This window comes from Falco biarmicus, chromosome 6 (genome assembly GCF_023638135.1).
Source record: "Falco biarmicus isolate bFalBia1 chromosome 6, bFalBia1.pri, whole genome shotgun sequence".
In the NCBI taxonomy this organism is placed as follows: Eukaryota; Metazoa; Chordata; class Aves; order Falconiformes; family Falconidae; genus Falco; species Falco biarmicus.
This window is the reverse complement of record NC_079293.1, coordinates 4,473,443-4,489,386: the sequence shown is the minus strand read 5'-3', so window position 1 is coordinate 4,489,386 and position 15,944 is coordinate 4,473,443. Positions and strand designations below refer to the sequence as shown.

Sequence of the window (15,944 nt, the reverse complement as noted above, 5' to 3'; positions counted from 1 at the left end):
TGCTGTGAAGAGCAGCTTACGGTCTGCAGCGCTGATCTGCTCTACAGAGCTGCTTAGAGGAGGTCCAGCACAGCAGTCCTGACAGTGGCTCCTGCTAGGGTCACCTCAGCTGTGCACCACCAGCTGAAGATAGGCCAGAATGTGATCAAATGCTTGTCTTTAACAATTTACCTCCCTACACCCTCTCAGCTGAGTTTTCCAATTGGAAAGTTCACGCATGACGGTGAAATAAATCCCATAGGAGGATTAGGCTCATCTTTGAAAAGGAAGCATAAACCAAGCTCAGGGTAGCTCTCGCTGTGTGTTTTTCTCAGTCATCCAATTGCAAGATACGTTAAAGACATGGAAAGAGGAAAAAGTTATTGATTTAAAGGTTTCTGCCACTACTAAAAGCAACTCCTTCTGCTTTCTGAATGCTATGACGACTTTGTAAATGTGAGGAAGTTTACTTGTGGAATGCTCCAATGCGTATATATGTATCTCATGGACACCTCTTCATCCTTCACTTCCTTGCACAATGGTGTAGGTATTACTTGTTCTCAATGGCTACTGCTTATATAAACTGGATATGACAAGGATAAATGGCTCTTACAAAAGACAGGCAGCTCTCTATTTTTTGTGCTTTGCATTTGACAAATTAATTAAGACATATAAAACATAGCCTTGGTTTGATGTGTCCAGTCTCCTGAAAACTAACAAGTTCAAGGTAGACAGAAACTGCTTGATCTGACTTGCATGTCCACACAGAAATGCCATATGCAGAAAGCCATCCATAGGGGAACACGGAAATCTGCAGCCAGATAAAAATAAGGTTAAAAACCAGTTCAATTCAACAGGCAGATGGTATGGATGGAGGCCTGTCCTCCTCAAGTCCAGCTTCCCCTTCCGGAAGCAGAAATGAGCACTACTCCTCTGTGGAAAGCAAAAGGGAAGTTGTCAGGACTTGTCTTTCCCCAGCTTTTTCCTGTCTTGAAAGGTTACTGGCTCCAACCCTGTCCTTTAAAAGAAACAGGAAATACCTTGAGCTTATTCTGCTTTTACTTGACCAAGAATCACCTCACAGGGAAATTTTCTCTGAAGGGTGTCTGTGTATCTGGGGAGAGAGGTGGCTAGGCATGTTTTACTACTGCTGTGTGGTCAGCGATGGAAAGATACTTTGCTTTCGGAGTTAAGACTGGTTTCTGACTAGCTGCAGGCCCTTGAAATAAGGGGACCACAGGTCTGAATTTCAAAAGTGAGCAAAACCCCAACACATTTCCCACGGGCAAAAGCTTTACACAGCCAAAAATGTAGCCTCAGCCTCCTAGCTGACAGACTGACAAAAATCCCAGACCACTTAATCAAGTGTTTTTTTCCTGAAACTGAGAACTGTACTGGTAAACTTTGCAAAGCCTTTTTTTTTTTTTTTTTTTTCCTTTACATGTACTCTTTTTACCTTGAAACACCACAGACTGCATCCACACCCAGTCTGGGAACATAAAGTAAGAGGTATATGCACAGACCAGGGATTTTGGTTGTATCACAATTCAAAGCAAACAAATTTCAAGTAGAGTATCACCAAGTGTTTGATGCACAATCCAATGGTTGCCCGCAACTCTTTAAACTATTAGCACTGTTCAGGTGTCTCTCTGGGTCAATTGATTTATTTGAACGGTCTCCTTTCTATTTTACTACCTGCCATAAACCCACCCCAGCCCCGGCTTCAGGAAATACGTCTGATGCCGCAGGCGCAGAAGGCAGCACTGAATACAACGCTGCCCCTGAATCCATCCTGGGTCACACACGCCAAATCCTTCTGCAGCCCTTACAGTAAGTCTGCACACTTCCACTTCTCTAAAGTGTTGTTCTGAAATGATGAGCAGCTGCTGCAGGGAATGAAGTGGACCAGGTGGAAGATATACTCAACTAAATATGGTTGCTTCAACACCAAACCAAAAATGCCTGGTTTTGATGTCCTGAAAACAAACCCACATCTCCCATCTGCCAAGACTGATCAGCTTTCTGCGGAAGAGATCAAGTCTTGCTAGGTACCTACTCATCTACTGGTTGGGATAAATGGGATGCCTAAAAGCTACAATAATACAGGAAAAAGATTTTACATCCTGCTGTAAGTATCAAAAATATTTTTTTAATTAAGAATTTATTTTTGAACCTGGCTCTGCAACAGCTCCTTCATTTAAACAAAAATTTCTAAATAAGCATCCTCAAAGTGTCCCAGTCCCCTGGTAAGGGACTGGAAGTCTGTACTGATTCACAAACTCACTCTGATTTGCTCCATGCCTCCAAGTGTACTTTCCTCTTGCCTGTGGTGGTCTCAGCAGCTGTTATTGACAGCAGTGCACAGGACCTCAGGGGTGATGCAGGAAGAACAGGTAGAGGACACAGAGTAGAGCCCATCAGTCAGATAATGCCGCAGAGGCTCCAACCTACTCCAATCAACTTGAGAAATGCTGCAACTAGTTGGAAAATCCCCTCAATGCCTCCTGCATGCTTAAAAGATAGAGGGAAGAAAATGAGACTGAAACTCTGCTGAGGAGTGATAAGCTGGGAGCTCTGGGTTCAGATACATGGGCTGCTCTGGGACCAGCAGCTATGCCAGCTGTGGGTGAGTCTGTTCACCTCCCTGTAAGGTAATGTGAACCAGAGCATTTAGATATGTAAACGCAGCTGAGTCGTTCACACAAGGTGATTTAATCATCACTGACCTGGCGCACAGACCTGCACTGCAATTCCCCTCTGATGCATCAGCTTCCACCCCAGCATTTGCGGAGTGGTGATGACAATATTTTATTTGTTCACAAGAGACCTCAAAAACCTACTGCTGAAGGTTTTATGTTACTATTACACAACTTCAGAGCTGATACCTCTCAATTCCAGCTGTTTGGTGACACCTTGTTTATGTATTTGCTTTACTGAAAGTGCTAGTCCTCTGATTCTCTGCCATTCTCAGCTCAGCTATGGCTATTTTAACTGTGGACCCCCAGCTAGCAGCAGTCCTTGCAAGTCACGGCAAGCAAATCCCAGTGCCACTTCAATTACGCATTAACCTCTTCTTCTGCACAAAGTCTTCTAAAGCCTCTATCACTGACTCTTCAGAGACCCAAAACATGCATCATGCAAACTTTAAGCAAAAAAAATCCCAAAACCAAAACAAAACCACCTCACCCTCCACCCCCCACCCCCCGAAATACAAAACAAAAATTAAGAAAAGATTTCAACTACTTCTGGGTGTGGGAAACAGCCACACTTAACCACACACTTTGATGCCATCCTCTCTTTACAAGGTCAGATCAAGCAAAGTGAAGGACAGAAAGGTTTATTAGCAAATCTGATTTATGTTATCTTAGGATCTTAAATTTCACTCAACTACATCTGTACTGAGCACCAAACTTCTTCAAGGGGTGTCTAAAGCTCATCCCTTTCCAAGGCCATTTGCCTTACAGTTATGAAACAATATGCAGTCATACACATCACTGAGCAGTTTGTTGCTAAAAACACATGCCAAATTTTTCAGTCGATTTTAATCTGGCTTCAAAACAACTGCCAGTAGCTCTCATGATATCTTTCTCCACTAAATTAAAACACGCTTCCTAGAGATATGCCTGATACTTTCTTTTCATTTAAGTATTTAAACAACCACACAAACCTCCTCTCAAGCTCCTTGGCTAGATGGATGTGTAGTTTGGCTGTTCCTATTTATTTTATTAAAGTAAATAAAGTGCCAAAGGACACAGCTTTTAGTAGTGTTAGACTGCACTGGGACTCAGAGGTGTTTGCTGGCAGTCTCCCACCAAAGTGGGGCAGATGAAAATTCAGCATGGCACAGAAGTCCTGGAATAAACCAGCTCTTTCTCCCTTCAGAGCCTGCATCGAACATGTAACAGAAAGTATGTCTACTCGTTCCTCTAAAAAACTCAACAGCCTGTCCATAAAATTCACAAAGAGCATCTCATTCCCAAATCCTAGTACAATTCAATTCCCTTCTGTTCACCTAAACCCTGTATTTCACTTCCAAATTGAACCATACTTCTTAATGTTTGTTGCCTGCTGCAATGCATCATTTGAATACATGCCATATTCCACCCCATAACATGCTCAATTTAACTGGTAGCTGAGAAAAACAGTTTGACATTATTCACCAGGGAATCCTTGTCAAAAAGTGCTCCGTAGAGATAAAACCTTATCTTCTTTGGGTCTTAGGTACACTAACAAAGCTTGGTACTGGGATCAGGAAGTACCTTACAGGTTGTGGTCTCTGATGTGGTGAAGCTGAGGGGGGTGTTATCTGGGCCTTATCTGTCTGTTTATTCAAATGGCAAATGCTCAGCCTGTATTTCTGGACTGTTAAACGAGCAGATACTTAGTTTGCTGGAACTGAAGAAATTCAAAGCTTTTTTAGAGGGAGAAAAACCAAAAGTAGGAGAATCAAAGGTGGAGGGAGAGGAGAGGGGGAGATCTTTCAGTCTGCAGGGCCAGAGTACTCACAGCATTTTTATTTATGCCTGCAAATATATTTGAATATAGCAAATAACCCCATCCCAGATTAAAAAAACCCCACACAACAAAATACACCTCCTGTTACACATGCTTATTGCTTCTGCTCATGCCCTTAGCATAGTCTACCTCTAGGACTTACTCTTTGGGACACCTTTTACATTTTAGATTATGTTTGTCATGTTTGAGCAAGAAAGTTTTCACACTGCAAAATGCCTTTTCAACAGCAAGTGCAATCACAGTCAATCAGCCCAATTTAGCACTAGCGGCAGGTAGGAGTCTAACAAAGGCAATGAAATTGAGTCCACTTATCATGGTGGTGAATTTAATTCTGTGCATTCATCTCCATATCCCCTTCAACAGTACATTTTTATATGCTGACTTGAATAAATAAATAAATAAATACTACAGCTACTGCCAAAGGGAGGGAACAGAGTTATTGCAAGATTGTATGTCTGCATGACTTTTGTTTTGCTTTTTTAAGCCTAGCCCTCCCCACAACACAACAGAGACGTATTTCGCTTTTCTCCACTGGAAAAGATCAGAGAAGCATTATCAACAGCAAGACAGCCCACATCAGAAAATAATGGAAGGTATACCACGCAGAATGAAAAGTATGTGGCTAGTTTCTTCATCATACTTGAGGAATGAAAGATCAGGCACTGCCAGAAGCCTTTGCAGTGAGACATGGATGGAATGTCGTATCACATCTTGATGGACTCATTTCTATTTTATTGCTCACCTGCTAGAAACAAAATACGTTGCTCGTACCTTGTACCATGCTATATAAGCAACACATATAAACCAATGTCCATTTTGTCTCACGGTTTCCACTGAATTAGTATTGTGTCATGTAAGGCCTAAAAAAGTACCTAAATGCTCAGTTTTGCTCTCACTGCAGACCTGCACCCTGCAGTCATCCTTTGTGTGGTCAGTGTCAGCAATGTGAATCAGCACGAAAAATAAGACATTCCCTAGGAGGAATTTAGGAAACAAAAGACCCAACTTCCATCCATATGGACTCACTGAAGTGGCATTGCTGAAGTAAGTCTGAAGCGTAAATGATTTTGAAGCCTGACTTTGTTAGAAGCCTGGTGGGATTCAACCTCTTACCATCACAAAAAGTTCTGTGGATGAAGGGCGTGGTGGCTTTCTGGAAGGCTTTCAGGTCACTGCCACCTCCTGAGTCAAAGCAGAAATAATTCTGGCCAGTACTGCAATCTGTGAGGAACATCAACGGCCGATAACGGTCATGTAAAGAGAAAACCACATTAATGCTTCCCATTCTCTAAGAACTAACTGTAGTTACTCCTAATACATCTCTGGAGTGCCAAATAAGAAGTGCCTTTCCTTGTTCCCTACTGTGTAAGAACATCCCTCCGGCTGGAAAAGAAACTTCCAAGCAGATACTTTCTTCCTTCCCTCTTGCTCCTCCTTCCCACATTTATCACCTCTTCCACTCCACGCTCTTGTGCAGAGCACTCCCAGCTCAGTCCCTGCATTCCTTCAAGATATTATATTCAAACATATACACAGCATGCAGAAAGGAAAGAGACAAAGTAAGATAATATTGTTTATTTCTAGAGACGCAAAAAGGAATACTAATTGCCTTTAGCCAGCAGTAATATGTAATAGTTGACCTTCTGCATCCTGCCTTTGATTTTCTCCTCATCGCAATCATCTTTCATTGGCTAATTCCCAGAATTTCTCCCTCAGGCTGGTGGGTTGGCATGGATGGTTAGCAGCTGCCAGTATCTCTCCTCCCTGTCAGCTACGCGCCACACTAATGTTAGATGCCTGCCTCAGTCCCACCCAGGGTGCTGCATACCCGCGCTTTCCAACATACTCGGCTTTTGCCAGCCTCGAATCCGAACTGAGGTCCTGTCCTGCCTTTCCCCTTGCAAAGATTAAGCGGGTGAGGGAGTTAACCCATGTCAACCGAAGAAGCAGATGACAGATTTCACGGGGCTAGACCTCATGGGGAAACAGCAGGTTTCACAGCAGCCGTCAGGGAGCAGTAAAGCAGTGAGAACACAGAGAAATTCAGCCTGTGGTGTGTGCTAACATCTACTTTGAACATCATTCTCTTAACAGCAAAGAAAAGAGCTGTGCAGATAAACAAACAGAAAAGTTCCCCGAGCACATCCCACCCCGTCTTCCTAAAAGAGATGCTGCTTCCCTTTGCCCCTTGGAAGATTTGTAAGCCACAGACAACTCTGTTTAATCCTTTTGGAACGCAATATTTCCAGCAGATAGTTCACTGCACTAAAAAAAAGTCACCAGTAACAATCTTTGAGACAGATTCAAGAAATTGGAGGGTTATAGGTAAAACTAACCAACCTACTTGAGAAGCAAGTTGGTTTTATAACAGAAAGGACAGTATCAGACCAGTGGTAGAGAAAGCTTGTTCTGTTACTTCAGAAGACCTGTGTTTAACTTCAGCAGAGAGAAAGGCATTTGGTGCTCTCACAGCTGGAATGACCAGGTGAAGGTTTTTTCAAATGTACACCCCGAAATCAAAAAAATGAAAGCAAGGTCAGGTATCTCATGTCTAACTTGTAGGAACCTAGTACAACTGAGGGGGTTTATTTGCTGTTGCTGTTTCTGTCTTTTCACCATTTAAATGGAACCTCAGCTTTCAGGAAACCAAGTGAATAATAAAGCGTTTGCACAGACCATCGTCTGCCCGACGCCCAGCTTCCAGCTTGCCTATATAGACTCGTGTGCGCTTCTGTTAGCAAAGCCAGGCAGGTAATAATAGCGAATAAAAAGCCTGTTCGACGAAGCACTGGCTCCTTCTCAAGTAAAGCAGAGTACCACTACAGCATGAATGACTCAATCATCTACTTGAGAGCTATTACTTGCAGCGATGAAGCAATGTTAATTGGATAATGGCCTGCTGCCAGCTAATATTGGCATGACCTACAATACCCCTGGCTGACAGCCGTGTCTCTCTCTCTATCACACCTTTTTTTGTAATCGGGATGGGAAGTGGAAACCATTAAAAAAGCCTCATAAGTGCCATTTAACTTCTTATCATGAATTAAAAGCTTAATTAAGTGCCTTGTTAAAAGGAAGGAAGACCGGTTTTCGTGATTAAATAAAACAAAACAACAGTTAGGGGTACGGAGTGAATGACTAACTTTACAGATTTAAACTTATTTCTTGGAAAATACTAATTCTGGGTTGCATTTAACAGCACCTGCTAGAAGAAGACTGCGTAACTGTTGAAAAATACCCTGGGTGACAAGCAGGCAAGGTTCTAGTTGTTTACCAAAAACTGCAAATGAAGAGAAAAGCATAGAAGTTAAGAGCTAACAGGGTCCTTTTTCATTAGCTGTAGGCAGCTGACACACTCCGTCTAACTCTGCTCTGAGGGCTGATAGTTCAACACACCATGGCTACATCTGAGCCCTTGTTATTACATGGCTGTTTTTCCAAGCACTTATCTACACACTAAAATACACTGCTTTAACAAAAGGTGTAGTATAAAATCAAATTACAGAGGCTTGCACAAAATAGTTTATGGATCCTTTTCAATCAGTACAGAATTAGCTCCGTACTGACTTGGTTTAAGTTGATTAGGGAAAGGTTTGAACTGAGCCACATTGAATCACGCTTGAACTGACCTGAAACGTCTAACACAAAGTTTTGCAGCTGTTTAAAAACCTGTAAATTCAACTAGTCCCAATCCTGAAATAACTGGTCTATCATAAAGACTGCTCTCACTTGTAATTGGACATAAACGTAAAATAATGTAAAAAACATCTGTTCACTGTTTAGCTAGACAATAGTTAACAATGTCTGGATGCCAGACTAACAAAAAGACCCTGATGTGCTATGAAGTAAAACAAAAAAAGCACCTGCAATTTGAGAGTTCACAAGCAGATGTATTGCTTTGAATAATCAAAAATAAGTTCTTTAGTTTTGATGTTAAGCTCCCTCAGACCAACATTACATGAGTGTAAATGCTTTATATATCAAGCTTTATCCAGCTCCATCATCAAACCTTTGAGTAATAATAATAATAATAATAATAATAATAATAATAATAATAATAATGCCCTTTCTCCACAATTGCATACTTTACCAGTTTTCAAACCACACCAGAACTTAAAACGCAATGCTTGTACAGCTGACTTGAAAATAGGTTTGCTAATTTATAAGTGATCGTCACCTTCGGAAAAGTTTTGAACTGTGAAGTCTGTATTTAAAAATTATTTTCAAACTCTGTTTTTCTATAACAACTACATGCCAACATAAATTGTCTCTAAGCCTGAAAAAAGTACTGACTCAGGACATTAACTTTCAACTTCTGTTTGAAATTTTTCCACCAAAGGAATAGCTCTCTACATGACAGTCAGTTTTCACAAATACTTTCAGAAATAACTCATGGGCTGCCAGAGCTCTGCAGACCACGGACTAAAAACAATAGCCTTGGGAAAAGCCATCAGCTTATGAACTGATAAAGATCCTGCTGCCTTCTTTTAATGCAATATAATTAAGATTGTGTTTCCCCAGCTCTATCTGCTCTTAAAAACCAGGAGCGTTTCAGTTCCTTTTGTGGGGTGCTCCGACACTGTTCTTTGTTGGAGGCACTTCCCATATCTACACACAGGCACCTACCAAAGCGCCCAGCACTCTCAAGCAGAGCAACACCAGAAGCAGAGATGTGCACCTTAAGCAAGGTGTGACAGAAATAACGAAGTGCATCAGGCAGCTCTCTTTACCCCAAGTGACCAACATTTGTGAGGAAATTATTTAACTGACTGTGTCACATACGGCTATTCAAATAAAGTAGCCACTGAGCCAATTAGATTCAATGCAGTTAACACCAATAATGCTGCATGTGGAAAATACCTGTACAAGTAAGCACTGGTTGACTAGGTATCTTTTTTTTAATAGGCTAAGAGAGTACTCTTCCAGGATGAGAAAGTTAAAGCCCTGGCACTCTCCAACTAATAAAAGCATGTGGCAAAGTAAAAGTGGTGGTCTTACGTGAAGTGTGACAATTTCAGAGTACCGGGAAAAAACCTGAGAACAAGATGCACTGCTTCTGAAAATCTGTGGACTTCAACGGAGCTGTAACAGCTGCCAGTGTAATCTTCAGACACTAAAACTTTTTGATCTCTCACTGAAATATATTCTAAAACTCCAATACTTCCTTTATCCAAAGGGGACTCACTTAAATGGAAATCATTTATGGTTGAACCGGAGAACTTTTTTTTTATGTAGTATCTCATATAAAACATACAGAAAGACAAACCTTTGTGGTTTAAATCTTTCGTGTCATAGGACTGGGTCACAAAGAGCAAGACACCTCATGACCCGCTCCCCACCCCAGCCCTGTGCTTCTCCCACTGACCTGCAGCTCAGCACCTCACCACTTCTGTGATTAGAAATCTGCTAATTTCCAATCTACTTTGACTAAAAGCCAGTTGAAACCAATCAATGCTTGTGTCAACAGTCTTTTAGTATTAAAGAGAAATAACTCCTCTCAGTTGTTTCATCTCCTCTGCCTACACAGAGCTGTCGCATGTCTCAGCTGTCACACCAGCAGCACGAACCTGCCATGGTCTTGCTTTCTCCTCCTTTAGGCCAGGCTCCTACTTCCAAACACCTGTTAACTCTTGTATATGCTTAATTGAATTTCAGTTATTTTTCATCTAACAGGACCTCAATCATACATGGAGGTCTCTCACCAAGGCTTTGCAGAAGAGTTCTGATACCCTCCTGCCTCTTTGCACCTGTACACCCCTGGGCATGTTTTGTCACCTCTTTACTCCTGCACTTGCTCTGCAGTGTGACAGATACGCGACACTGACTGAGACTCAGTTCTTCCACTGGAAATTATCAGTGGACACTGCAGAATCATAGTGTGCATCCTACTGTGTCCTCTGCAATATCTCTAAACTCCTATGCAAAATGTCTCGGGGTGAAATTTCTTCATGAGTAATATTCAGTGTCAAGGCTCACGAAGACACACCCAGTGACCTACTTCTAATGTTCTCCCACTTGTGTGGTGACAACATCATGATGCTGCTGAAGTCTCTGGAGATCTAAACCAGAGGGGAAAAACCAGTGTGTGACACTTTGGGATGCATCAACGTTTGAAAACACACCATGCTTTCTCATGGGTGTTAAGCAAATGATGGTGAAAACCCCTGTACAGGCCAGAGCACCTTCCCACTGAGGACTGCTGTCCTGTGCTGTGGGTGCATCGCCACTCTTCTTGTGCCATCCTTTCCAGCTGGAGATGCTGGGTAGGCCGTGCTGAGGCAGTGGGTGATGGCAGCCCTGGCCAGCAGGCACATGTCTCTGCTGTGTGTGCAGCAAAGCCACCGGTGTGCCCTACAGTAGCTGCGCTGTCATGGCTGTACGGCTGTGAGGAAATTACAGTGGGGGTGGAAGCCAGCCAGTGAGATTTTGTGGTAAAATAAAGTAAACTTTCCAGTGAGGTATGTATTTTCTACATCCCTTGGCTTCCTGCTGTGGGAGCCATGCCACATGAGAAACCCCATGCTTTTTGACAGACTCTGTTCATGGTTTCTTGGTGGAAAACACACAGCCTGAAGCAGTAAAATCCCAAACTCGTTCTGAGGGGAGGTGAGAGGAAGCAAGGCTGAATGAGGTGCAGGAGTGCGGAAAGGGGAGGATGAGCTGCTGGAGAGGGGTGGACAGCAATGAGACTCCCAACAATGTGACAGCTCAAATGATTTTTCATCAATAACCTGCTGTCTAACCCCTTTCAAATTTCCTGTCTGGATGAGCAGAAGAACAGGGTGCTGATAATTCCCTGAACGATGCTATGGTAACTAAGCATTTGGGTACAACTCCCTCAGCAGCAGTGACAAAGGTGAGCTGAAGCATCTTAAAGCTTTGCCACCATAACCACTAGCAGTTACTGCTGGTGAGGAAGGCTGGTGTGAACATGTCCATCCTGCAACCACTAGCAGTTACTGCTGGTGAGGAAGGCTGGCGTGAACATGTCCATCCTGCAGCAATTTGCAACCCACCCAAAACCAAAACCTACATCCAGAGCCATGCCGGGGCAGGCACTGACACCCGTGCCATGCTCCGCTTGGCCACCTTAGCAGACTGTGGAGGGATGGAGAGGGCTTGTGTTTATGGTGAGGGTATGGTGACATACTGTACCTCTTCCGGCAGGCTGACCACCAGGTCATTTTCCGTCTGCCCTACCAAGGCCTGCAAGAAGTACTCGCTGCAGGCAGCCAGCACAGCCCGGTGGGCGCGGAACTCCTTCCCCTCCACGATCAGTGTCACGTCACAGAGAATGTCCTGCTTCCGCTGGTCATTTAAGCAGAGGAGAATATTGGTACAGTGCACCGTTGACTCATACACATACATGGGGGAGTCAGTCTTCTCATCCACAGACATGCCGTTCACACCCTGCAGGGGAGAAGGGAGGAAGAAAACACAAACAAGGCAGTGAGGAGCAACACAGCCACTGGGCAAATGTGGTGCGATGCGGTGGGATGCTGCCTGATGTCTGGATACCCTCGGACCATGGTCAAGAAGCTCATTAATTCTTTAACCCAAGCAAGTTGCCCGGGAAAGATATCAGGAAGGGTGTCTGTTGCCACTGGCTTTCACTCCACCACCTTTTGATTACCTACTCCCCCCGCCCCCAACAACTTCCCCCCTCAAAACCAAAATAGGGTTTAGATGGACTGCAAAGTGCTTTCCTTCAACCACCTACTATGCATCTGTGATTTTCGATTTAGTAGAGGCAGTAACATGGGGACATGGGAAATTTTAGAAGATTTTAGCAAAGAAAGCAAGAGTGACTGTTGGGTCTTCTAATAGCGAAGAAAAGGGCTTTGTGCTTGCTTCTGTTATTGTCAGACTAAGGGAAAAAACCCTCAAACCCCCAGCCTATTCTCCAGCAGACTGGCAGCACTGGATGTCTACACTGAAGACCTCAGCTCAAGTGAAAGGCAAGGTGAAACCATACCCAACAAAGACAAGCCACTAACTACAGTGACTTCATTTCTCAATCAGAATTAGAGTGATTTTAAGCCTTAAGGGAGAGAGAAAGATGTTTACTGGCTTCAGAAGAAATGTGTTTCCAGATATGACCAAAGCTTACACGCCTTCATCAGTGGTTTAATGTCATTTACAGAAAAGAGCAGTTTCTGAATTCCAGACCCACAGACCCAAGAAAATCCTCTGACCCTTGTGGAGGTCCAGCCCTGGGCAGAGGGCAGCACCTGGGTGCCTGCAGATAAGTCTCTCCCTCCTGACAGTAGAGCAGAGGCTGGAAGAATGTAAGACACCTGCTACAACTGCGTTGAGCTAGGAAGTTCTCTGCCTGACTTTCTGCAATTTCTGACAAACACAGAACTAACTGGCAATGCCTCTGAACACGGGGACTTGACTTGTGGTGGTGATGGTGGTGGGGATCAGCTTTCCCCAACATCCAACACTGCATGAACCTCTGTCACACTTTGAAGTAGCTCTTTTACCCAAAACTTTCTGCCCAACAACAGACTGAATCCTCTTTGCATTATTTTCCCATTTCAGTTTCTCTGAGTAGAAAAGTGTAAAAGCCTGTGCTGTGTCTGAACACACTATGCACCCCAAAAGAAGCCGAACACTCTTGTTTTAGGGCTTACAGGGGAAACAGGATTATTTGTATGTATTATTCTATCTGCTGCTGAAAGGAAAGTCATGCAAATGCACAGACTTCAAGTATTTTAAGTAATTATGTTTCCTTATTGTGAATAACAACCACCTCCTGAGAGGTAAGATTCAGAGGCGTAGAGGGCTACAGGCAACAGACAGCGGTATTTTGTATAATACTGCTGCACCGTAAATGCGATCACTGCAGCAAACAGAAGCAAAATCCCTCCTGTGCTACCCTTTAATGTAGAACTTTGCAGCACTTTCCTTTGCTAGTACAATATACAGGTACACAAGTAGACACAACATGACTTCAAACTATTTCTCTTACCATCAGTTCAAACCAGGGTACCGTTTTCCTACAGTGTCATTTCTCTAATACTCTAATACTAAACAAGAATGGACTTTGGAGGACCCACTTGTTACCTGTAAGTATTTATCTTCCCACCTTTATAGCAGTATTTTTAAGCCAGGGGCTATGATGACCATTTCTGCAAAACAGGTATTTTTGCCAACATTACAAAACTATAGTATTACTGGAAGTCTTAGTAAGATGCTTATGGCTTCTCTTCTACTGGAATTCTCAGTATTTACTGCTGACTCATGCTACACTTCTGAGTACCCAGCTGAAATGTCTACATGAACAGAAAAAAACAACCAACCAACCGACCCAGATTAGCCCTTCACTGACTTTACATCTAGAGAGAAGATACATAGCTGCTTATTGATCTGCATATGGGCAAGGGAGGCAGACACCGGGGGTTTTTATGCTATTGGTTAGATTTCTTTATCAGAAAAAAAAAAAAATCTCCTCATAAATTGAGACTAACGAGAAGAATTGACAGCAATCATTTTATTAGCACTCTAGTAAGATAAAAGAGAAAATGATACTTAGCTCATCCCACTCACAGCTTTCTGTGTAACTCAATTCTGATGCTAACGATAGCGTTATAATGATGTTCTAAGTGGTCACTCTTGCATGCTATGAAATGAATGAGTTTACAAGAACAATCTAGTGGGAAAACCTGAGAGTTGCAAATGACAATGCAAAGGGGAAAGTGTTAATTATTTTTTTCTTTTTTTTCCCAGGCATGTCTTATACCTGTAATGTCTCAGATGATGAAAAAACGTACAAGAAACGTGAAACCTGGCAGGTAATGAGCAGAATGTCAATTATATTTTCAGTGACTTTTAAAAAAAAACAAACAAAAAATGCTGTTTGCCTGAAATTGCAATCCTTTTTTTACAGTAATAGTGCAATTTGTGTGAATCAAACCCTGAATTACTTGGTTACTAATTAGTAATTTCCCACTTTTTAACTACAGCTCTCATCAAGTGTATTTTTAAAAAAAATTCATTGCATGCCCTGTGAAGTGTCGAAAATACCATGGCGTATTTCCCCACTGGCGAGCGAGCCTGCCTCCTATGCTAGGAAACCTGACTGGTGCAGTACTGAGATGCTGGGGCTGTAAATCGCACCTTTGCTCCAGCGGATCCCTAACTACATTCCCAGGAAGGACCTCCACCCAGCTGCTTCTATCGCCATGCTTTCCCAGGGCTACTGTTGTGACTCCAGGGGCTTCCTGGAAGCAGATCCATGCCATGCCCCCTCCGCAGCCCCTGAGAGCCTGCATGGATGCCCTGGTCGATGGCTGCAATCTCAGCCCAACACAGACTTCCCCTGGCTGTGCCCCTGGCTGCTCCAGGAAGCACCCTGAGCCCTGCATTGCGCACAGGGAAGCCAGGGCTGGGCTACCGCTCAGGACCACCTATTTATCAGCTTTTAATGTTTCAACACAAGTGATTTATGGTCTTCCCCTCCCTTCCCTGCCATCGACTGAATAACCTCCAGGCAAGAGGTGTTTCCTCTCCAAGAGGGCTTTATCCTGCATGCAGGACATGAGCAAGACGGTGAAACCCTGCACTGGGAAGTATATTGTTCATTTTCACAGGGAAAGGGTTTAGAGTGCAAAGAGAAAAGGTCACCGTAGGGCTTTGGCATGTAGTAGCAAGAAAATCAGCAGCATTCAAATTTTTTTTTCCCCGCTCCTTGGAAGAGAAAGGCAGGGTTGGGTATTAACTCTGAACTCTGAGGCAAGCTGGGCTGGAAGTCTTTTATACAGTGTTAATTCAAACCCGCATAATTTTTTGCTGAATTCAGTATTACGCTGAGTTTGCAGAACCTTCATGGAAATCATTGCTACACACTTGGTATTTCTTCAAACCGAAGACAGAATGTCTTAGCAAGCCTTTCTCTGGCTCAAAAGAACACGCTGTGCATTTGTTTGCATATAGGTCACCATACTGCCAGAAAATGCCTCTTTGAAACAAAAGTTTCCAGAAACTGGCACGAACTATTGTGGGCAAGGAAAGCACCACTGAATCCTTGCCAAAAAAAGTTGCTGGTAAAGGCCAGCAACTGCAGTGAACTGGAACGTTGCTTACAGGGTCCTTCCACAGTGACAGGTGGGAGATCCCGCTGAGCCTTTCTGCATGGGCAGCTGGGAGGAGGCACATGAAACCTCAGGAGACCAAAAAAGTTGCTCACGGAACATGTGAACCAATTCGGTTTGCAGCATGTCGTCCCTACTGGCTGGTGCACACCCTGAACTCGCCAGGAACTCATAAACACACTGCCTCAGCTGCTACCAAAAATACATTACCTATCACTAAACCCCCCGCTCCGCTCCTGCCTTACGAGACTAGAGAGCAGGCAATGTGCTGTCTGTTTTCAACGGGAAGCATTAGGGGAGAGAAAACCTTATCAAGACAGACCAGAAAGTCTTCATCAGAACTGGGTTAATTAC

The 15,944-nt window shown here is 43.4% G+C and overlaps 1 protein-coding gene across 6 annotated transcripts in view; it reads right to left on the bottom strand.

Moving 5' to 3' along the window:
• BACH2 (BTB domain and CNC homolog 2) overlaps positions 1–15,944 on the bottom strand; it is a 196,862-nt gene that overhangs the window by 42,528 nt on the left and 138,390 nt on the right. For all 6 annotated transcript variants that reach the window (XM_056342598.1, XM_056342602.1, XM_056342600.1 and 3 more), the window contains one exon: positions 11,650–11,904. In XM_056342598.1, coding sequence (XP_056198573.1) covers positions 11,650–11,892 — 243 coding nt within the window. In that variant the 5' untranslated portion in view covers positions 11,893–11,904. The remainder of the gene's footprint in view (positions 1–11,649; positions 11,905–15,944) is intronic.